The sequence below is a fragment of the Aedes albopictus genome, unplaced genomic scaffold (genome assembly GCF_035046485.1).
Source record: "Aedes albopictus strain Foshan unplaced genomic scaffold, AalbF5 HiC_scaffold_369, whole genome shotgun sequence".
NCBI classification, from domain to species: domain Eukaryota; kingdom Metazoa; phylum Arthropoda; class Insecta; order Diptera; family Culicidae; genus Aedes; species Aedes albopictus.
Genome location: NW_026917165.1, coordinates 1 through 25,000, shown reverse-complemented (window position 1 = coordinate 25,000; position 25,000 = coordinate 1). Strand labels below are relative to the sequence as shown.

Sequence of the window (25,000 nt, the reverse complement as noted above, 5' to 3'; positions counted from 1 at the left end):
AGCCAGGCGGGGTATCTTAAGCCGTCGCGACCACTCCGCAGTACCAGGCGGAACGAACGGTTGGACAAATCTACTTTATCGGTTGCGGCGATGGGTAAATAAACAGCTTCGAACATGATTACTGTGTGTGCCGTGCCGTTGCGTTGCGTTGGTCGTCCGGCCGAGTCGAGTCAAGTCCGCTCGATATTATTTAGTGCTAATAGGCAAAATAAACATGGGTGGGGCGACGGCGGCCTGCCAGAGCGGTCTGAGAATGGTTTAATCGGTTGATCGGTCGCTGTCTAGGACGGGCGATCGGAACACAGCGGGAAGGCGAATAAAGAAACATTGCGCCACATTACCATAATTGGGGTGTCAACTGTCGTTATCACACCATGGTTCTTGTCACTCATTCGAGCATGCGGTTGAAAGCGATCTGGTTCAGAATTTTCTACGATGGGGCGTCGGGGTCGGGATCGAAGTGCAACCAACAACACCAAGTAATACGAGATGGCTGAAACCAGACAGACAAACCATGTACAAGACAAAATTGACATGGATTTGTACACTAGTCTGCTGATTGAGAGTCCTATAAACTTACCTCTCGTCTATCTCACCATTACAGAAGGTAGAAAAAGGCTGGTTCTGCGTTTCCGGTTAGTAGTGGGTTTGTTCAGCAATACATTTTTAATCGGTGTTGTGATAATTATTGGAGAACAAAGCGTTTGAGTGATTGAATGTCTCGTAGATAATTCTTCCAAGTTGTCGGTCGATGCTTCTTCAGGAAAACTTGGATAGCGTTCCAACATCGTGTACTCATTATATCCTTTGGATTACTTACTGCATTACCATAGGCAACCGCCCAACCTTCATGGTATCTGCTAGAGAGGAAGTGTTAAACATAACGCTTTGCTCTAGAAGAATTAGTCACGAGCTGACCAATTGGCATGTGTCAGATGAAGAATCTTTATCTGACCATCGCTATATCTTTTTTGAACATTTAAATGTTACTTCGCAAACATTGCGTTTCAGGAATCCTCGGTCAACAAACTGGGATCATTTTACTGATTTGGTTGCGGCCAAATTTCATGGATACTCACCATCCATTGACACTTCAAGTGATTTAGATGATGCCGTTGATACTACAACGACCTTCATCATCGAAGCTTTTGAAGAAGCATGCCCTCTACGGTCTGTGAAGATCACAAGAGGAACCCCTTGGTGGAACTCTGATCTGACGAAACTCAGGAAACAATGTAAAAAGAGTTGGAACAGACGACGTTCCACTGGTTCGGAGGCTTTCAGGTCGGCTCGCAAGGTCTACAGGAAAGCTCTCCGGTCTGCTGAACGATCCGGCTGGAAAAACCTATGTACAAATGTTTTCAGCTTGAGTGAAGTCAGTCGATTAAAGAAAATCCTTGCGAAATCTAAGGATTTCCGGGTGAACGAACTTCGTTTGCCAAATGGCGATCCGACTTCCTCTGATGAGGAAGTTCTGGAATGCTTATTCAGCACACACTTCCCTGGATGTGTGGATATTACATCTTCGGATGAACCTGATGTCTTTTCTTGTAGTTATGATTCTTTAGCTTTGGCTCGGAGTATTGTAACTATAGAATCGATTGAGTGGGCTCTTAATAGCTTTGTTCCTTTCAAATCTCCTGGGGCAGATGGGATTTATCCTATTTTGCTTCAGAAGGGATTTGATTATTTCAAACATGTTTTGAAAAAATACTTGTTTGCAGTTTTACTACAGGGTATATCCCCAAATCCTGGTGGGATATTACTGTAAAGTTTATTTCAAAAGTGTGTCGTGCGTCGTATGAAGAAGCAAAGAGCAAGGAAGCAAAGACCTATCAGTTTGACCTCTTTTCTTCTAAAATGCTTAGAACGCATTGTGGATCATCACATCCGTGATGTTCATCTGGCCAACGTGTCTCTTATGTGAACCAACATGCCTACCAATCTGGTAAGTCCACTGTGACTCTTTTACACAAGGTTGTTTACGATATCAAGAAAGCATTCGCTCAAAAGCAGTCTTGCCTGGGTGTTTTCTTAGATATCGAGGATGCCTTTGACAACGTGCCTTTCGATGCCATATTGGAAGCCGCACGGAGTCATGGTATATCTCCAATGATTTCCAATTGGACTCACCAAATGCTCAAAAACCGATATCTGTTCTCGACATTGCGTCTAGCAGGGATTAGGAAATTGAGTGTTTGTGGATGCCCCCAAGGGGGAGTCTTATCACCGCTTTTGTGGAATCTCGTAGCAGATACGCTTTTGAGGCAACTCAATAATAGCGGGTCTAAAACCCAAGTAGGGGCATCTGGGGTAATACGCACTGTCGAGGCAAAACGCACCCCCTTTATTTTTCAGGGATTATCGGTTTTAGAGCTTTGAAACCTTATCAGTCTAATAGAACGTCTCAATAAATGAGCATCTGGAAAATTTTACATATCTGCGTTACGTAATTAGTGAGAAAAATGAATAAAATTGAAAAGCACGATTCTGATGTAATTTTCCCGATCGTTTGTCGAATGATTTGATGGTGAAAACCGACCAAACATCTAATGCTGTTGTGTTTATTCAGTTCATTGAGGGAAATGCTAAGCATAGGGAAAAAAACTTAATCAGTAATCTACGTAAATTAAATGTTTTAAACTATTTTATTTTTTTGCTATTGATTGGGGCAATATGCACTCCATTTGTTGGGGCATAACGCACCTATAGAAAACAAGCTGTAATAATATCTTTGAGTGCTCTGTAAGTAATCGCAAACAAAATTGAGCTATTCTGCAGCCTTCTAAGCAGCTTCTGATGGAACTTCAGTAAAATTCATGCAGAAACAATAAAAACATTATGCAATGATTTATTTCATAATGCAACCCATTTGAGTTGCATAATGTTCAAAATGCAACTCATATGAGTTGCATTATTAACATTATACAACTATTTTTGATTATGGAACTCATTTCAGTTACATAATGAACCAGTTCGGAAAAGTTAACCATAATGATACTGACATGAGTTATATAAAATAGAAATTATAATATTGAATTGCATAGTTTTTCAGCACTCTTCGTAATCATCCAACTCAGCATGCCTGGTTGGATAAATGTACGACTCGTGCTAAACTCAAGTTTTCGCAACTCGTTACATAAATAACTATTTTCAGATTTATCACATGTGGTATGTGTTTCATATAAATAAATTGCCTCTGATAAGGGACAATCATATACGTCACCGCTATGTAGATTTATACCGGATCCTCCTGCGTGGTAGACTGCTGACGAACCGCTGCGCTGCTGAAGACATTTGACAAAGTCAAGCTAATTTCACTACTTGTGCAAGTGCGCAAAACTAGCTGCCGAAGAGAATCGCTTCAAGTCAGTCTTCACCCGAATTATAGTCATGTGATAGAGCGTAGAGCTCTCACGCAGCGGCTATCGGTTCGCATCCGGAGGGCGGCATTGTTCAAACCTTATATTCATTGATTTGATAAATTCATATTTGTCCTCTACTTGAATGTGCTTAAGCATTTGTTTTCTGCAAAAAAAAAAAAACATTTAATACTTCCTTGATACACAGTTCTACTGAACTGAACTTCTACGAACTTGAATGTTCAGACAAAGTTCCGAGTAGCAGCTTAAGCGGCTTCAAAGCTGCTTAAGAGGCAAACGATGAGCCTTGCCGGAACTTGTCTGCAAAGTTCTGGCAATGGTTATGGTTAGCCTCTTAAGCAGCCCGAGAGTTCCATTCTGAACTTTATCTGAACTTCGTGGAACTTGAAAGTGCAATTTGCCAAGGGAAGTGGAACTTTTGGTTACTTGGGTGAAGGATCAAAAGTATGCTCAGAATTGTGATAACTCGTTTTCAAGTTATTAAAGTTACTTAACAAAATAGGGAAGATTTCCTTCGAGATCTAAAAAATTGTCAATAATGCAGATTTTTTGGTAGTTTTTTTTGTCATGGATTCAAAAAGAGCAGAGATATCACAATTCTAAACACATTTTGCCACCTACAACCACCTACAGCTCATTTTAGAAGCTGAACCTGCAAATATGGTATATGAAAAACTTGTATGGCTAGACCAGTTCTGCAAGAAAGTCACGGAAAAACCGCTATTTTTCGAACATTTATGGTAAATGTCACGGACTACCTTCAAAAAATGCCAATGATATTCACGGTGAATATCAATTGGCATTTTTCAAAGGTAGTCCGTGACATTTACCTTAAATATTCGAAAAACAGCGGACTTTCCGTGACTTTCTTGCAGAACTGATCTAGCCGCACAAGTTTTCCATATAGCATATTCCCTGGTTCAGCTTCTAAAATGAGCTGCAGGTGATTGAATTCAGATATAATGATATGAAATTTCCAGCACTGAGTACAATCATTTATTTTTTCGACGAAATAATTTTCATACAGTTTTTGATAACTTTGAGACCCTTGAGAGATCACAAATTTTTGAGATACGGACTTCAAATTTTGACACTATGTTTTTTTTGCGTAAACAATCATTTACCAACAACGAACTTGTAACATTTCCATTTTTTGCAAAATAAGGGTCAGCCTAGGGATCATCGATAAATGCATCAGGCATGGGTGTATGCTACAAATGGGGGATGGAATGTAAAAAATCGGTAAAAATGCAACGTCATTCGTGAATAATCACTGACGGGAACATTTATTACAGTAGGCAAGGTTTAAAACTCGACTGATGAAACCCAATCCCATGTCTTAAAACTGATTTGAAATCTAGGTTGATAGTAATTCCATAAAAAAATGCAAACAGCGGCATGCTCTTGTTTAATTTCCATTAATTACGTCAAGCAAAAATTATCCATTTTCACCTCCCCTCCACCCTATGTCACACTTTTTGTAAGAGACCTCTGATGCGTTTATAATTCGTCACACTTTGTCCCCTTCCGGCACCTCAAAGCGTGACGTAATTTATTGACGTTCCCTACCACGCTAGACAAAGTACTTCGTTTTTCGCAATCATCTCTGAAACAATCATTCATTCGTACAACTTCGTCCATAAGAATTACATTTGTCTCATTTGGAATGTTCATAGCAAATATACAAGGTGGACACAATTGCAAGAGACACCAAAGCCGAAAGCATAATTAAAAGCGTAGTTGGGTGTTTCGGATAGTCACAAAAACGACGAACACAAAATGGTTTAATTTTCATAAAAATATTTTATATTTTCAATTCTTTTCAGTTTTATTTTTTCTCTATCATATAAAATAGATTATCTTTTGTCGTGTTTTCACAACGTGCTCTTTTTGCATCATACATCTGTTATAATTAAATTGCTTATCTCTTATTATCAAATTTGTAGTGGTATTCACCTCGTATAAATAATAATGCCTATCGCTTTGCTTGCCATCGTTTCAGTTTTGAAACTTGGATCCTTAGTCTGATATACAATACCATTCCTAAAAAAAACTATTTACACGATCTGATGAATAATTTATTCGCTTTTCTCACTCATGGCTACTTGTGTATGACTACCGCGAACGAATCCGGTGGAAATAAAAGTTTTAACATAAAAAGGTAATTGACTGGCGATCTTATGCGTAAAGTGATTGATTGTGGGATTCCCTGGGTAGGCTTTTCACCACCACACATCACAAGCGTAGAGCTATCTAATGGAAGACTTTTGTGATTTTTGTCGCGCTCGCATGTTCTGGGTGTTGAACTTATACGAAAATTATAATATTTACAGGACAATGAGAAGAGGTTTTGGGTGAGATGAGTTAAATGAAAGACAAAAATAGCGAAAGAGTGATGAGGAAGGATAAATGAACGAAAGATGGATTGGGGCGATCTTAAAATAAAACTTCAAGAAGCTAATCACATGATTGTTCGCGGTCCTCGACTTTGACTAATGCAATGCACGCACGCACACAATTTAACTACTGGCGCAGTGAGATGGTTTCCGCGCGATTGCATTTTATGGGATTCACTGCAGTTTTGTCTACTAATATAGCAAAGTTTTGAACTCGTCGATTTTAGTTTTGTAACTTTTTATATTGCTTATCACACTAAAGCCTTACAGATTATTCACAGCAACAGGATTCCACCAATTCTCCGGCTTTGCAGCTGAGTTTGTGTGGGTTTCGCTTATACTTTATTTTGTTTATGCATTTGTGCTTTGTGAGATGCAACCACCACCAGGTGTGTGGGATCTCCGTAAAAAATGGAGATGACTAGCGACCCGAACGCGTCATCCGAGCAGGGTGTCGATCGATGAGCGCAGTAGGCCACACGTTTTTTGAACGAAGAATAGTGTATTGCATTCTTGAAGCAAACACGCGCGCACAATTACCGCACCGCCTCTGTACCGACCACCGCACACCGAACGCTGAGAGTGATAAAAATTTATTCTCCCGAAAGTAAAAATAAATTTTGCCTCGTGCCGCGATCTTCTTCTTTTGGTTTGTCTTCTTGCTGTCGACAGTTGTGCGCGCCTTCTTCGCCTTGCTCGCAGTTTCAGTCACTTTGCGCGGTTTCAATCTAACACTTTGTAGCAAGCTCACAGTTTTGTAGTGCTCTGCTACTCGTTGCTTGTCATTCCCCGCCTCCACGATCACTCACTAGGTTCTATTGGCACGATCTTCACCGAACAGTCATTCACACACAACAGCACGTAGACACACTCTGGTCGGGCCTGAGCGCTAGAGCCAGGGCCGTATAATGAGTGTGGGAAAGCGACAAGCAAGTGCGACACCCGTGACCCTTTGGCGCGTTTCGTCTTCCCCACGTTCTCTCGCACTGCGACTCTGCTGCTCACACCCCCTCTCTCGCTCTTCTTTCGGTTCTACATTGTTGTCGGCTAGTCGCGATGGTGCTGAGCTGTGAGAGCGATGCTATTTCAACTATTTCAGCGCACTCGATGATTTACGTGAATCGTCGGCGGTAGCTATGGCTGAACGTAAATCGGAAGGGCGGGCACTACTTTGTATGAGCTTGACGACGGTGATGACGAAGTCGACGGCGGCATTAAGTCGGTACAGTGCGGCTCGTGTACACGAGCCGTGGCGATTTGTGTATACTTCCGGATGCTGCCGCACAGCTCTGGTGGGGTGCTAAGGTACTAATTGTTTTATGACTCGATGTGCGGATTTCGCGAACGATGAGATTACCACGGTCGCCACGGTTTGTCATCGTCTTGGTTTTGGTCATGGTAGGGTTTCTTCATGACCAAGGATAACGGACTGTCCGGGCTGTAGGCTCTCGATTGCGACTGAGGTTGCTGTTGCTGGTACCGCATCTGCTGCGAGTGGAGGTATTGCTGTTGCTCTTGGAAGACTGAGGGTTTGCAGTCCATGGGTTCATAGCTGGAACTGGCTGGACTTGGTGGAGCATGGTATGGCGAGGTAGCATGTTCCCGGGGAACGCGATCGTACGCGGACGATGACGAATGACTGGATGCAGCTGAACCAGTTGATGCAGTTCTACTGGGAATCGGAACTAGCATTGGGACAGGAGCGGTCGCTGCAGGGATGGCTTGTGGCAGAACGAAAGCCAGGCTTCCGTTTGGAAGTTTAGTCGGGATCAACTGAACGCTGGAGCCGATGCTGTTTGTGAAATACACTCCATTACCGGTCTGAACTGCGTTGATCTGGGCTGGATGAGGTTGCGGGTGATGATCCTGCTCAGGTGAACTTGGAGGCGACGGCAGAATGTGCACTTGGACTGCCGATTGGCGTGACTTAGTGAGGTCAGATTTGACTCCGTTAATACAATTGCTCAGATGAGCAAGCAAGCGCCGGCGAGTCATCGGATCAATATCCGGGAACCTACTGACCTCCTGAGCACACTCATTGAAGCCAGCTTTGAACTTATTCATAACATTCGGATCAGTCGCCTGAGACATAGCGTTTTGCTGTCGCTGCAAATTTTCCAAGTGCTTCACTGTCATTTCTAGGATGTCCGCCTTTTCTAATTTTGAATGGCGAGCTGGCTGTAAGTTAAATGAAGAGAAAAAAAAAGTCACAATTAGTTATCTATCGTAACAAAACTGCTGGAATTTCCCATCATGAAAGGAGAAGAATACTTACGTCTTTCTTCATGGCATCCAGAATAAGTGTCTTCAGCTCGTTCAAACAGTTGTTGATTCGAGCGCGACGACGTTTTTCCATAATCGGTTTATTACTCTGTAACAGAAAAGAAAGAAAGATCCACTTTAGTCCCACTCAAAAAATCAACAGTTTCCAAACTTAATACTAGCGGAAATTTACAGAGATAGCGTGAGAGCAACTCGACCAGGCAAATGCCGATAAATCTAAAAATATGATCCACTTGGCTCAGCGGGAACACTGAGCCGAGCGATCTGTTAACGTTTTCTCAAAAAGTGCTAATTTATGAACATCAACTCTCGGATTTTCGGCGGCAGTGGAAGCGACGGTAGGGAGCTTCAGCGAACGCGCGCGTGCAGCTCTTATTTGTCATGCTTAATTCCTATCGTGTGGAAGTCCCACACGCGCCGTGCGTTCCATATCTGGAACGTTGCCGCCACCGTAGACGATGACGGAGACAACGACGCAAACTCATCAGCCGTGGAACGTGCTTTCGGTGTTTGCAAATTCTGTCTCAGCACGAAATTCCCACGTACGCGACCGACTGTCGACCGATTAGCCGAAAGATATTGCAGACGTGTGGGATTGACTGAGATATGGCGAAACCGTTCTGACTTAACGTTCAAGTGGGCTCACTATTTGGATGGTAATTGATGCTTTCACGTAAACCCAAAGTTATAAAATTGTTCGAAAGCAAAACATTTAAAAAAGTTGAGCTCAATTGCATATCAAGGATTTTTTTACACCGAAAAAAGTTTGCTCAGATTGGTAAATAAACTAAACAAAATAAGCTTGATCGATTTTGTAACTAGTAAACGAAGAAGATGCGAAGATTTTCAAGTTCTTATAATTGTTATGTACTCGATTTTCAAAAAGTAAAAACAAACCATCTACAGCGGTCGAGAAATTAAATGTATGAACAAGAAAAAAAATCGTGAAAAAAAGTTCAAAAATCAGAGTTGTAACGATTTCTACTAAGATCTACATGTTTTAAAACAGCTTTTTGCTCTGGTAAATGCTTCTACCGGCAGAACGAATAGATCAAATTCGAAAATGTCTGATACTTACTCTTCGATTATCGCTGGCTCGTTTGACCACCGGCTGCTCAGCCGATGGAATCTGCGAGGTGGTCGGCATAGCGCCAACCTGTTGGGCTGCCGTTCCAAGTCCGGTAACCATTGTTTTGAATTTGTACTTCAGTATAGTATCCACAGTGGGAATTGTATGCGCACTATTTTTCTTATTGTTTTAAATTCTTCCGCAAAATAAATTGCTTACACCGCTGTTTGCTTCTCACTCCAAATTCACTTAAATCCGTGCTTTTTTTCAATGTTTCGCCTTGTCACAACCGTCTCATATCTTTCACCAAAGGCACAATAAATTTCTTCCGATGTACGCTGGATCTCCCCCTCAAATCATCTCTTCAGTATTTTGTTCGCAATTCAAATCAGCAGAGCACTTTCACTTTCTTCTTCCGGATTCGACACGAATCAATCAAAGCTGAACCGGCAACCGATATGCCAGGGTGACAGTGTACCCGCAAATCAAATCCAAGTCTCGTACCGAATCTTTGAACTCTTTTTCAAAAAGAACCGACACCGGTGCCGCACAGTCAACGAGAGAGAGCGTACCGGATTGTTGCTGTTGCTCCGACGAGGGTTGAAACGATTCTGAACGGAGCTGGGAGCTGCTGTGACAAACCGACTCCTGCTTGCTGGCTGGGTGATCGTGTTGTCTTGTCTGCTTTGCACTTGTTTCGCACAGTGGCCGCCACGTTCGTGTCGAACGGCGATAGCCCGAACCGGAGCCGAATGCCGCCCGAATGCGGCTGCGAATGAGGCACAACGGACACGATGCTCGGCCCGTGGACACGCGAGAGAACGAGAGATAAGGTGTGAAGGAATGCGAGCGAGAGAGAAAGTGTGCAAGCAACAGGCTGCCGATGCCGTGCGGCTGGCTTGAAGGATAGGACTTTGATGTACCTCCAACCAAATGGAAGGTTGGGTAGGGTGGGCGAGCAGAAGTCCTGTGATTGAATCAGTGTCCTGCGAATGCTCTGAGGGTGGGGATAGACGAATATTCTATGCGGGTATAAGAAACAAGCCTCTATAACTGGTTTGGGATGGCTATGAGTAGTTGAAACCTGAAATTTTCTGGTAATTGATGTTTCTTCATATTAAATTTAATCATTTATCATGATTGATAGAATATGGAAAATTTGAATTAACGAATATAAACACCATGATAGATTAATCCCTCAATCTAAGCCGCGAAGCAGGATTCAACAGGTAGTTGCAATTGATCAGCAGGTACGTACATGCACAACACCTATCTTCGTGGGCCTTTTTCCCATCTCAAGTCCCTCTTCTTCTTGAGTGTGTTTCCCTCAGGTCGGTATGTTTCTGGTTTCTTGTCTTGGGTTCTGGCAATCTTTGTGCTGTCTTTTTGGTGTCGGTTCGTTCGTTCGTTTTACTCCGAGGGCTGACGGAGGATGGTTGTTCTGAATGAGCGTATTAATGACTTTTGAGGAAGGGAAGAAACGTATCGCTTATGTTTTTATTGGCTGGTATCTTACGTATATGTTCCATAAGAGAGCTTGAGGTGTGGGTAAGGATTTGTTGGTGCTGGGATTTCCTTAGGATGTTTCATTATTGCGCCCACAGATGGAACCACAGGTATCAATTTCTGATTTAAGAATTACAATTCACTGTAAGCAGAAATTATATCAACAGGTACATGATCATGCGCTTTTGATGGCACGTGCCTATTGAATCCATTTATAACTAATTGTGTTTCTTGATAATAGATTAGTTAATTCTTACATCTTGTTTGATTATTGAGAAGGTTTAATATTTTCCGTAGGCAATGGTCACCCGCTAAGATATTCTTTTAGAATTCATTAACTTGCTTTTAGTGGATGATTCGGAGCCTGACAAATATTGTCCATACAGGACCGTTTGACTCGGAACTCTACCTGGAGTCGCCAGAACGTCACTTAAATTTTCGACAGTGTTCCTCTGCAGCATATTTTGTGAATGGTCTGCAGTAACATTGGATTCCGCTAATTATCGCTAATTATCTACAGTCTAATTATATACAGTCGGTTTGAAATTTCGTGATTTTCTAGATTTTGTAGAACAATTTATGCAATATATGTACAGAGCATCACCGCTGGTATGTGGTGTCAAACCCGGAAAACTGTTCGATTTCATGCTACAGCTGGCTGTATGATGGAGTTTTGTAGTTGACTCAGGCAATATGTCGAACCACGCCACACGATGTATTTACATATGTCACGGTCCTAGGGGGGAGGGGGTTTGTGACAAGCAATGTATTAAGTATAGGGAAAACCCGTACAAAGGGGGGAGGGGGGGGGGGGTCGAAAATTCTCAAATTTTGCGTGACGTACTTAATGGATGCTCCCTAACTGTGAGAAATGCTCATAGAACACTATGCTGAGAAGCAGACTTTGGGACGTTACATCAAGAAGAACAAGAACTTCGTCAATATCGATTTTTTGTCGAAAAATCCGTCAAACAATTGATCAAGGATGGGAACACTCACTTGCAGTTTTCTCAGCTCAGAAGCGTGCAATCAAAACACGCTCAGGATTCGGTCCTCTGCACGACCGTGGGAGCTCTGCTCAGGAATGAAATAAGAAGAAAGTTTTAGCTCAACCGAAAGACTGATCATGAGCAGGGATGGGAACACTCACTTGCAAAGAGTTACACTCACTTGGTATTTTCTCAGCTCAGAAGCGTGCAATCAATAAACAATGTATGGACGACTTTTGCCTTGTGATTTTGTCTAAAAGTTTGCCGAATAGGGTAGGGGTCGCACACACATACCGTAGTCGTAAGGGAGTTGTGAAGGTAACTCTCCACGAGGTGAATGTAATTTAGGTTTTGGCCCGATATACGGCTGATTAAATGCTTAACATTCCTGTCCCTCCAATTATCAAAAAAAAAAAAAATCCTGCTCATTTTCCCCGCTTCGTACCTATTCTCCTCCATTTCTCTTCTCATTTTTGTGTCTCGTTCTCTTGTGCAAATTTTGATGCTTGGGTTAGGTTGTTAGTTTTTCTGCTAATTTCTCCGAAACCGGGATTCGATCCCTCGATCCTCGGGTTGATGATGTTACAGAACCGCGCTACAGTATAAGCTATAGATGATCAGATAATGTGCGTTGATTTTTTGATCTATTTAAGGCTCAACACCAGCAGTTGTTACGTTGTTGTTGCTACGCAACAGCTGTCTGATGTTAAGCAGCAGTTCGTTTGCTTATTTAGGGCAGCTTAGCAGTCGAACTGCTAGTATATAGCAGTAAGCAGGTGAAATGCAGTTTTGAAACTGAAATACTGCTTATTTAAATGCTTATTGGTTACACAGCGTAACAAAAATTAACTTTTGGTCTGTCTCAAGAGCAAACTTATGTGTCTCTGACAGTTTTTGGGCCGCTGAATCCGAATCCGGGCTCTGATTTTCTCCAACACATCACAATTTAAAGCTATACCTCAATTTAAAGGGTAAAATATGCGATTTTGGACTTTTTTGACTGCAAGCCATTAAGCTTTAGCTTAGCTTAGCTTAGACTGACTGCACATATCTATGGTTACTACTCCGTGATTGACTCGAACCAATGACAGTTGCACAATGAATCAACTGAATAGTTGACTGGGAGTGGTCAACATTCTCACTATGCACGCTTCAGAGGCTCTCTTTAACAGTACAATAACGGCGCCGGCCACGTCCTTGCAGTCCGGTTGGAAGAGTGAAAGAATGTTAATAGCAACCTTTGTTATGTGAAAGTTGGCGTTTACCGCACGTCTCCACCAAAGCCTGCAGGAAGGAGTGATTGTTAGTAGGGCAGGTATCGTTGGGTCAGGATTCACTTTGATAAGTAATATGACCTTTTGAAGTTGCAGTATGCCGTGCAGACTGCAGTGATGTTGTTCGCTTCACGCGGAAAGCAAACAACTAACCACCCTCGTCAAGTGGTTGCTCAATATTTACTACAAATGAAGCAACAAAGTACTATTGTTCGCATCACGCGGAAAGCAAACAATCGACCACCCACGTCAGGTGATCGTTTAATATTTACTATTAAAGACGCGACAACATATACAAACTTAAGCGGTATTGCTCACTCCGCGCGGAAAGCAAACAATCAGCCACCCGCGTCAGGTGGACACTCAAGATTTACAACAAAAGACGTGACAAAACATGCAATCTGATGCGCTATTGCTCGCTTCACGCGGAAAGCAAACAATCGACCACCCACGTAAGGTGATCGCTCAATATTTATTCATGAAAATACCACAAACAGACGTAACACTCCGATAATTCCCATCGTACACCGATTTAACGGTCTTTTTCAAAATTGGATAGTTGGCCAACTGCCCAACCGTGGCGCTCGCATCGTTTTTGTTCGAGTTTGACGTTTGCTCACTACCGCCACCTAGTTGGTGGTCAGCCAAACATAGTCATTTTAGCATTGGGCGAATATGTTTCCGTGACTATGACTTGAATCGAAAAATGTTCGAAGTGTTAAGTCTGTTTGTCTGTGAAAATACATACAACAAATATACATGGACAGATACATAGAAAAACAGTATGTCGTTAAGAGATTGCACAAAAAAAAATGTAATTCAATCAAAAGAAGAGATAATTTGTAAAAATGCCATCCCGAACAGTGACAAAATGGAACGAAAATCCAAGTCGACACTCATGGTGACGAACTATACAAAGTCAATGAAAAAATATTTGAAAAGAGGATACCATAAATATATGGTATAAAACTGATTAAATACAATAATTGATGTAGAATCCATAGAAAGAGAATAACAAGAAACTAAAAATGCGAAACGAAGAAAAAAAATCGGAGCACCGAAGGCAACGCACGCGCGAATCCGGCCTCCAGTTGCCGAGCCGTCACTACACACACTGACTGAAGCCGGGTCTTCCTCCTCTGCCATCAATCGAATCAAAAGGCGCAAAAAGCAAATGAAAAAAAAAAAAACTAAATCGGGGTACCGAAGACAACGCGCGCGCAAATCCGGCCTCCAGCTGCCGAGCCGTCAATGCACACACTCACGACCATTTTTCCTTACTTAAACAGTCCAAAAAGAAAATCTTGTCGCGCGTCTCCACCACAATATGAAGTAGAAGTCTTTAGTTCAATCCACACAGGGATGAACTGAACGCGACACTTAGAGTTATATTTACTAAAGCATGTATCGTAGGATCATGATTCACTTTGATCATATAACTTTTTGTTATTGAATCATGCCGTGAAGACTTTCGCGCAATTGTTCACTTTACGCGGAAAGCAAACAGTGGATCATTCACGTCAGATGATCGATCAATGTTTCTTCTCAAAACTTAATCAAGCCTAAAAAAAGAGTCAGCGCCGTTACTTTAAGTGACGGACTATACAAAGTATTCTTTGGAGAATACGAAAGGTCTACGTAGACAGTCATGTAATTTTACAACGAATATTCACAATAAAATAATAGCATGAAACGAGCTCACCCATTTATGTGTCTCCATCGCTGGTTGTCTGTGTATCACGACGTCGAACAAATCACAAAAGCAAGCGCGCACTAATGTGGATGATTAGCTGTAAAGCTACCGCACAACTCCGATCTTTGGCAACCGCACGACCGACCCACATTTACTGGGGAACTAATTTCGGCTCCAACACACGCGTGCCATACACTAGCTGTATATGTAATGTACCCTTACATTTGAATCTACATGAATGCTTTAAAATCGCGACTTCGATTTGGTGCTCCGCGAAAGCACCGCCGGCACATAATGATAAAATGCGGAAAAAAAAGAACGACCACACGCGCGTCGACCAGGAGGCTTTACGAAACTCCGAAATGCTCACTTCCGAATAGAAAAAAAAAAGAAAAGAAAAAAAAAACCACAACCACCGAAGCAAACGCGCGCGACACCAGCACCCGGACGAAATCCCACCACACACTGATGCACGTTGGGTCCGCCGCCGTCGAAATCTTTTTTGACTGCAAGCCATTAAGCGTGGAAATATTTTTTTAAGCAATCAAAAGGTTAAATGGTCAGTTAATATCTAAATTAACAACTCATGTAAAAAATTTCATTTTACCAAATCGATTTTGATAGTTTTAAGCGATTTTTGTTAGGTATGATATTTCCCATACAAGTCACCCTCCACAAGTTGCATGCAAGTTTTCATACTAACATAAAATGCTTAAATCTATCAAATTTGATTAGGTTAAACGAAATATTTTGCATGAGTCGTTAATTTAGATGTTAATTGACCATTTAACCTTTTGGTTGCTCAAAAAAAAAATATTCTCATGCTTAATGGCTTGCAGTCGAAAAAGCCCAAAATCGCATATTTTGTCCTATAAATTGAGGTATAGCTCAAAATTATGACGTGTTTGAGCAAATCTGAGTCCGGATTCGGATTCAGCGGCCCAAAAACCTTCGGAGACACATAAGTTTGCTCTTGAGACAAAACAAATGTTGCGCTGTGTTACCTGGGTCAGCTCATGTTTATTGTTCCGTAATAAATTTTCAATTGTTGCCAGTTGCAGAGCTAAGGCAGTAGCGTCCATTACCAGGAGTCTCAGGAATGAGGCATTAGGTATGGGGGAAAGCGACGGGTATTAAAAAAATGTTTAAAATCCCATAAAAAGGTCATCATAATGCTTCGGCAGATTACTGACAAGATGTGTGATAAATTATTTCTAGTCATGGTAAAATCAGAGATAGTTACTAAAGGTTGCCCGATTTCAGTGCCCCTTCATTGGTACATTCCCATGGATAAATTTGTGGGGGAATCTATGAAGAAACCGATTGAGCCATTCCTGAAGAAACTGCTGGAACAACTTCTGAAATAATCCATGAAACAACTTTTGAAGAAATCCCTGCTGAAAGTTCTAAAGTAATTCTAGGAATATTGAAGAAGTCTCTAACGGTATTTCTGAAAGTTTCACTGAAAATATTTCAGAAGGAATAGACATAAAAACCTGAAGACAACTTTAAATGAATTCCTGAAATAATTTCCCCAAAAAAACAGGAATATTTCATGAACCCATAGATGGATTTCCTGAAGGAATTCCGTAAGGAATACGTGAAGAAACATTTGGAAACCCCTGGGGGAATACCTAACGAAACCTGTTGAGATGTTTTCGGAGAAAAATCCCGTAGAAGTTCCCTCTGACTGCATTTCTTTTGGATTTCCAGGATTATTTTTTTAGAGTAAATCTACGAGGAGTATCCGAAGAAGTCCCTGGAAGAATTTCTTTGAGAATCGCTGGGAGTTTTTTTTTTCCAGAAACTCGTGAAACGTTTTTCATTTGATTTCTAGGATGGATTTCAGCAAGGGTCCATGAAAGAATTTTCGAAAAATCTGTGAAAATTTTTTAAATGTAACCCCTGAAGAAATTTATAAAGAAATCTCTGAAGGAAAATCTGGAGATATTTCAGAAGAAATTATTAGTCGAATTTATAATAATGAGATTTTCCCTCGAAAAATTTGTGAAGGAACCCCTAGGACAGTTTCTATAGGAATCCCTAAATAGATCTCACATTGTTTTTTTAAAAGAGTCCCTAGAGGAATCTCTAAAGAAATCACAGGAACATTTCCTTACATAAATTCAAATTAAACAAAAATACCTGGAACAATTTCTAAAGATTTTGGAATAATTCCTTGGGAGATCGTTTGAGAGAATGCTTAAATGGATTTCCGAATGATTTTTCGGAAAAAGGAATCTGGAAAAGTCCCGAAATAGATTGAATTTTCTGAGGAAATCACTTGGGGAATTTCGGCAGAAATTTATACACAACTTTCTTACACAACTCTTTGTGAAACTTTGTCGACCTTCTGAAGAAATTCGAAGTTGCTGTGCAAATTTCCGGTGAAACATTCTCTGAAAAAGTCTGGAACACCTCTTGAAGGCATCGTTATAAGTTTTATTAAAGGAATTTTTGGAGAAATTTTTGATTAAATGTCTAAAGAAATTCCTGAAGGAGTCTCTGAACGAATTCCAGAAAGAATCCCTGTAGGAATTTCTGCCCAAATACGTGGATATTTATGAATAAATATCCACAGGAATTTCTGAAGTAATCCCTGGGCGAAATTCTTAAACAATTTTTGAAATGATGTTTGAAAAAAAAAAACATGGAAGAATTGGTAAAGCAATTCATGCCAGATTTCGTAAAATGACTCTTTGTGACACTTTTGGAGGAACACATGAAAGATTTTTTGAAATAGTCTGTAGCTTTGTGTGGTCGTGCGGTTAAGGTCATCAAGGAATTAGTCGTATCGTACTGAGGAGAGTGGGCTCGATTCCCGCCGCAACTGTCAGGAAAAGTTTTTGGCTGTGTCACTGGGCGTTGCATGCTAGTCCGTTGTCTAGTGTCGTGGTTCCTTCAAAGAGCAAATAGCTCATTGGAAGCATTAAACGTGTCCGTGTCTTTTTTAACTTGATGATTGGATTTGGGAAGTTTTCTTTGGAGACCGTGATAATAAAGTTGAAAGTTCTGGGTTCACTTATTTTCATTAAACACTGCAGAATTGCAACAAAAGGATGTCATTCACATAGCGGTTCAAACCTACACTACTCGTACAGAGAGATCGTACGGCAAATACAGCACAAGCAGTAACCAAGTGCTTGTCACGCCGGCTGTTTGGGTCTATATGAAGTTAACCATCAATGTTTACTTCTTTTCCCGATCAGCCTAGATAGCTGTGTAGTGTCGGTAGCGGTTGTCTCAATTGGCTAAGAATAACACTACCGACCACCTGTTCCGGGGGTAAAAGTCCACTAATCAGGGAACCCCAATCCAAGGTGTCAGGCGACCCGTGCTGAGGGATGCACGGTTGAGGATATTAAAAACATGCTCGATCTTTGACGGAGCCCGTAACGTATGTAGATCGTCTTTTTGTGTTGCGTTACGGTTAAAGATCTACCAAACCGAACCGTAGTGACATCCGGTTTGTCAAGTTGGGGTAATGTGATATGGTAATAAGGATTCATGGTACAAAGTCCTTGTTACTGGTGACAGTTTCTAAAATTGTATTTATTTCGTCTTGCTGACAGTTAAAGAATCGGACTTTGCCCACCCTAAACTACACTTGATGTTAGGCAAACAAACATGCTTTACGTATCTAATTGCGTACTAACCTATCAAGGACTGTTGGGCTCTGGTAATTCAAGGACTCACGTGCATTCTTAATGCAGAACACATTCTCTAATTTGACAGAGTTTTGCACTAGCCTAAAGCCCCAGAATTTTCTTTGTTGTCCTGGGACTAAACTAGAAGCAAGACATGGATGGGGCCAGAGTTCCGATGCATGGATAAATATCAGTACCACCGTTTTGTTTTTCTCAGAATTCGAATGGATTATGTTCGATTAGGGGCGCTCTTTCACTGGGATTAAAATCTCTATGATAACGGGACCTTTTCATCACAATCGATTTCTTGCACCTCTGGGATAACAAAACAGGAACTGTACAGAAATCGATACTTCATTGCTTCTCAATGACAATGGAGTAGTACGACATGCACTAAATACTATGGATACAGGTAATGCCACAAAAGATCTAAATAATGGTCGCAGGGGCTCACCCGAACAGAAAAAAAGTGCTTGTCACAAATCTCCACTTTTCCAAAAAAAAGTAGTCATTGTTGCATCTTATTGAATTGATTGGAAAAGCATTATTTACTCGCTGAAACAACTTAATTTCATCCAAAATCTCGTTCCTTCGACTTATGCATATACCAATCAAACAGACAGGTAATCCATATTAGCAAAATCGGTAAACGTCCATTACACCCATCAACAGGCTATTATAATGCAACCCCTCCGGCGAAAGACTAGACAAAGCGAATCATCATAAAAAGAGAGAAAAAATCCCAATTTCACAGATCATTCGTCGATCGTCGCACGCTCCATCCAGCCTAAGTCCGTCGCCGCCGCCAGAAACCAAAGCCACGGATCAAGGGGAAGGCAAAAAAAGATGAACGAACCACAACATAAAGGAGAATAAAACAACACAACAAAGGCCCATGTCAGGCAGAGGGCAGCCACGCGATCGAGAAAAGGTTGAGCCTGTCGCCGGTCGCTTCTGAACCAGCAGCAGCAGCAGGATCAGCGCGGCAACCGACCCACACGATCATTCAAGAAGACGGACGACGACGCCAACGAGCAGCAGCGCGAGCGCACGGCCGATCGAGCCCGTCCGTACGCGTGAGCGCACACGCGATCGTCGTTTGCCGGGCGCTCCTCCGCTCCAAGATCGGCCGGGCCAATAATGGGCGATGGACGCGGTACTGTTGTTGGGAGCCGGCATGAAAGAGACCACTAGTGTTGCTCTCCAGCAATTACTGGAGATGCGTTGTGGTGGTGGTGAGTGACCCGAGCTCGAAAATGAGGGGAAAACCGCACGCGACCCGATGACGACCCGATTGCGTTGATAGTTACTCGCTGTTTTTGGAGGCTCGACGGGGGACCGCTCGTCAATGAGTTCCAGATTTAGTGGATTTCGTTGAATGTAATTTGAATCTCCGGTATGAAAGGGATGGGACAAAAGACGATTGTGGTGGTAGTACTTGATATGGATGGGGCGCGCGCGGTTGCAGTCGCGAGCGTGAGAAAGGAATTTTGTTGTTCCGAACGGCGGCGGCGGCGGCGGCGCAGAAGACGATGTGGTGCGCTGGTGCGCACTTTATGCCACGTCGAGTCGGGCGCGCATTCGGCGATCTACGGCTCGATGCAGTGGAAGGGAATGCATGATGGTTGTCTGCTTTCGGCGGTTGGTCGGTTGGTCGGTCGGTGCAGTAATGCGATACGTGATGCTGCATCAGCTAGCGTCGAATTACACCGGTGATGGCGAGGACGATTGATGGAATGCACTACCGCGTCGCGTCGTGGGTGGAGAGGAAGCGTTGTTTGTTCAGAAGGATGGTGTAGAAAAACGGTTGAGTAAACGATGACGTGTTGATCTGATTCAGTTGCCTGGAATGTCAGTTGATGCTGGTGTCTGCTAGATGATATCGGACTGGTTGTTATTAACAGAGGAAACACGTGACACAAAGTTTGAAGAAAGTAGCACGCTAGAACAAATTTAATAATGCCTGCGCACAAGTGCATAATGTTCAGACCACAAAATACATTTAAATGATGCACATATTTAAAAATGAGGTTTAACGCGCTTAAGATTGTAGAATGTCTATACATTTTAGCTCAACAATGTCAACTTGTATTGCAACCTACACGATCATGTGGAACAATCAGGCTTTTGTGAATCATGCTCATGCTGATTGGTTGATCCGTTCGGGAGTTTTGTTGTCTCATTTTATAAATATAGATATAGGTAGCGTAAAACACTAGACTTCGCCCCCCCCCCCCTTAAATTCTGATCTAATCTTCGTCACTTCATACATAAAATGGAATTTGTATGGAGGGGGCGAAGACTAGAGCAGTGGTGACGTCTAGTGCTTTTACCCTATTTGATTATATACATAAAATACCATATAGAAAGGAAAGCCCTGAATTAATAACTGTGGAGTGTGAAAGTATACATTGAACACTACACATTAAGATTCAGATGTTCCAGCTCAGTATTTTTTTTACTGAGTTCAGTATTTTTTCCATCTTTTTACTAAGTTTTCAACAGCAGATTTATCTCGGTATACTCGATAATCGTATTTTTCGTTCACCTGTAGCGATTTTTACCGTTCATCTGTAACTTTTGATAGTTTATTAGCTGAGCTCGGTAACTCATTTACAGAATATCCGGAAAATAAACAACCGAGCGTACCGAGTTAGATCTGCTGTTGAGAACTCAGTAAAAAGATGGAGAAAATACCGAGCTGATCTTTGTGTGTATGATGACATGCAGCCTCTTTTTCAAATAGGCTGTACGTCAGAAAGACGAATTTTGTTCCGATTTGTTTCGATCTAGCGTTGGTTTCGAAGTGCATTTAGAGTAGAGTGTGATTTGCATTGGCGTATCTAGGATTTTTTCCTAGGGGGTGCCTAGAAGGTGCCAGTTTTATCGGTTTTCAGGTTGGTTGTTTTGCTTTTTTTGTAAAAGGAAATACCGATCCACCCTCAATTTTTTAGTATAATGATATACTGCGTCGCAGGAAAAAATAGCCCGCAAATTTTGACTTACGTAAAACCAACATTGTAGCGAGTCTGGTTTGTACGTATAATACAAGAAATTTGTGTTTTCGGCAAAACATTCTTTCGGTAATTCCTCAGGAAATATTCCCGGCAATTTATTTGGAAATTGTTTTGCAATTTATCTCAATTCTTTTGCAATTTTTTCAGTAAATCCTTTGGATCTCCCTCGAAAATTTATTAAAGAATTTATGTAGTAATATGTTTGGAATATAATACGAAACAGCTTTCACGCATTCTTTAAAAAATTCATCGGAAATTCCATTAGGACTAGGAGTATTTTCAGCTTTTTTTATTATGTTGGCAAAACCTTTTGAAATGTTTTCTCGGGAGTTCCTTCGTCAATTTTTAGTAGTCTTTCAAGCATTGTTTTGTTAATGTAAGCAATTCTAATGATATTAACTTTTCCAATGCTCCAATTACTCTTCAGAAAATTCTTTTGGGAATTATTTTAGTGAAGCCTTAAGTAATTCATTCGACAATGACTCTGGGAACTTCCTCACATTTTTTTTTTTTTCATTTTACAGTCATTCTACTTTTTTTTTGTATTTTTGTCGATAGTTTGGACTATCATTATCAACGTATGCTATCCGGTATTCCTTCGCCAATTTTTTCAAAAGCTCCTTCGGAAACTCTCATAAATCGCTTCAATAATTTTATTGAAAATTCTTTAGACAATTTCTTCTAGATTTATTTAGTAGTTGTGTGCGGAATTCCTGCAGCACATGATTTTGGAATACCTTCGGCAGCTTCGATGTTACATGCATTGAAGATTGATTTGGAAATATCATCAGCAATGCCTTGGGTAATTTTGGAAACTTCGATTATTACTTAGAGAACTACTTCGGTAATTCCTTTGGAAATTAATTCGGCAAATTTCTTCGAGATTTCCTTCGGAAATTTATTTGAAAAAAGAAAATCCTTGTAACGGGGACTCTACGGCAATTATTTTCAGGAATTCTTACTATTTTTTTCAAAAATTCCTTTGATGATTTTGGGAAATTCTTTGAGAATTTCTTCGATTTTTTTGTGAATGTTTGCAGAAATGTTTATAGAATATGTTTCAGCAATTTATTTTGAGATTGGATTTGGGCAATTTCTTAAAAAAAGCCTTAATATTTTCTTCAGGAATTTCTCTGGTAATTCTTATAGAAATCTTTTGGTAACTACTTTGAAAGTTTTAAGATATTTTTGAAAGAATTTTTTCCGGGATTCTGTCAGAAAGTTTTTCGTGAATTTCAAAGGATTTTCTTTGTGCAAGCCCAGTTGGGAATACCCGAATTTCCAGTTCAGCAATTTTCGGAAGTAGTGTAGAATTAGCAAACGTTAAAATACACGTAAATAAAAATAAAAAAAAATAAAATACAATTTAATCTTGAATTAAATCACGATAAAATTGCCTGAGAAATTTGCATAATAACTGAAAAAGAAATTGCAGAAATAGTTGGAGCCATTGAAATAGCTAAAAAATCCTAAGAAAAAAAAAATAAATTCCAGTGAAATTACCGCAGAAATTAAAAAAAAACAACCATGCCGAAGGAACTCTCAAAGAAATGGCCATACTGCGGTCTAACGAATACGGAGTCGTAGGTTGTATTCCTAACTCGATTTTTCACAAATTCGTCTCTCAATTCGTCAAATAGCAACATTCTTTGCCTTCTAATTAATTATAAGTTTTTCCCGTATATTCCTATAGGGTTTCACTAGAGATTTCTTCAGTAATACCTCCTAGGATTTCACTGGAAATTTCAACTTTTCCCGAAATTCTTTTAGGGATTCCTCTGATGTTTATATTGAGATTCTTTCAGCTGGCATTCTTTGAAGAAGGCCAAGAGGAGTTCCAGGAGTAAAACCACGATTAATTTTTAAGAGTAACCCATGAATCAAAATTCTAGAGCAATTTCTGGATGAGTCCCTGGAAAAATCAAAGGCATTTCTGGAAGCATCCTAGGAAAACTGCCTAAAAGAATCCCAGCAAGAATGCCAGGAGAAATCCTTATAGAAATTCTTGTAGGTATCGTAATAAGAATTTCTGGAGGAGACCTAGGAGGCATTCATGAAACATTAGAAGCAGCAGGAATCGCTTATGGAATCCCAGGAGGAGTTCCTGGATGAAAGCCAAGAGGAGTTACTGGAGGAATCCAATGATAAATATTTGGAAAAATCCCAGGAAGAATCCCTACAAGAATTCCGAGAGGTATTACAGTAAGAATTTCTGGGGAGTCCTAGGAGGAATTTCTGGAAGAACCACAGCAGGAATAGCTTGAGAAATCCAGCTGAAAATCCTGGAGGAAGGCCAAGAGGAGTTCCTGGAGGAATCCCATGAGAAATTTATGAGGGAATCCTTGGATAAAAATTTGTGGAGGAATCACCGGAGAGCTTCTGAAGAAATCACAGAAAAAACACAGGAGGTATTCTTAGAAGGATTCTGGGATGTATCATTATAGAAATCTCAGCAGAAATCTTAGGAGGAATTGCGGGATGAAACTATACAGGAATTTCTAGAGAAACCCCATCAGGAAAGCCTGGGGGAATCCAAAGAAAAAATCCTTGGAATACCTAGAGAAGTCCCTGCAAGAACTGGTGGAATCTATAGAGATGGCCCTGAAGGAATTGCAGGAGAAATTGCTGAAGGAATCCCAGGAAGATTTCCCGGAAAAATTCCAGCCACAATGCTAGGATAAATTCGTAAAGGAATCACTAGAAGAATTTCTGGACGTATAGTAAGAATTTCTAGAGGAATCGCAGGAGAAGTTGTTTGAGATATAAGGTATTCTTGGAAGAAGGCTAAAAGGAGTTTCTGCACTAATTCAAGGAAGATTGTTTATGGAAAATCCCAGCAAAAAAACAGGAGAAAGCTCTAGAAGAATTCGTAGCATAGTTTCTGAAGTACCAAGGTTAGAATTTCTGAAGAAAGAATAGCTGGAAGAACCGCAGGAATTGCTTGAGGAATCCCAGCTGGAATATCTGTAGACATTCCTAAAATCCTAAAAAGAAATTATATCTAGAACTTATATGCCTGAAGTAATACCCAATCTCCTTGACAGAATCGGTAGAAATATACTGGAGGAATCCCTGATGGAATCACAGGAGGAATTTTTTAAGGTATCTCAGGAAGACTTCCAGCAGCAAGAAAGTATGCCAGGAGAAATCCCTTGAAGTATTTCTGAAGGAATCCTATGGGAATTGCTTGAAGAAGCCAATAGATGTTCTTGGAGAAATCCCCTGTGGAATTTCTGGAAGAACCTCTGGGGGAAGTCCTGGATAGGGTATTGGTTCCCTTATTAAGCATGTGGCCCCCATTTTCATCCCACGAAAAACAAAGGATTGAAGCGCTGTTTGTTTTGTTTCATATTTTTGTATTTTTTGTTAGAAGTGAGCACCCATAAAAACAAAAAGAACGGAATCAATCGGTGCCGTAATCGTCTGTTTTCGAATAGCATGAATATGGGAGCGTGAGATTACTGATGGCACACATACCCTATTTGCTTGAAGAAATTTCTGGAAGAATCACTGAAGGGATTTTTTTTAAATCCCAGGGAAATTTTCCGGGAGAACTGCCGTAGTAGTCGCCGGGGCCCGTGGCGTAGTGGTCCACACGTTCGCTTCATAAGCGGATGGTCATGGGTTCGATCCCAGCCCCGGTACTTTGTCAGTTGCTCTTCCCCCCGAGAGCGGCTGGCACCTGACCCTCTTCTGAGCTCTCATAGCTCTAATGGACCCGGATAATTGGATATCGGCGAAAT

At 41.1% G+C, this 25,000-nt stretch overlaps 1 protein-coding gene across 1 annotated transcript; it reads right to left on the bottom strand.

The window, feature by feature from the left end:
- Positions 1 to 5,166: 5,166 nt before the first annotated feature.
- On the bottom strand, positions 5,167 to 9,800 carry LOC109411065 (protein hairy). The gene is made up of 3 exons (XM_019684502.3): positions 9,141 to 9,800; positions 8,055 to 8,150; positions 5,167 to 7,957 (listed from the first exon to the last, which is right to left on the bottom strand). Exons 1-3 carry the CDS (start codon positions 9,249 to 9,251, stop codon positions 7,133 to 7,135), a joined length of 1,032 nt encoding a protein of 343 aa, XP_019540047.1. The 5' UTR covers positions 9,252 to 9,800; the 3' UTR covers positions 5,167 to 7,132.
- Between the last annotated feature and the right edge of the window lie 15,200 nt (positions 9,801 to 25,000).

Coding starts and splice junctions, on each gene's coding strand:
- LOC109411065 (XM_019684502.3), bottom strand. CDS start 9,251: ATGGTTACCGGACTTGGAACGGCAGCCCAACAGGTTGGCGCTATGCCG. Junction 8,151..9,140: donor GAGCCAGCGATAATCGAAGA/GTAAGTATCAGA, acceptor TTTCTGTTACAG/AGTAATAAACCGATTATGGA. Junction 7,958..8,054: donor TGGATGCCATGAAGAAAGAC/GTAAGTATTCTT, acceptor TTTAACTTACAG/CCAGCTCGCCATTCAAAATT.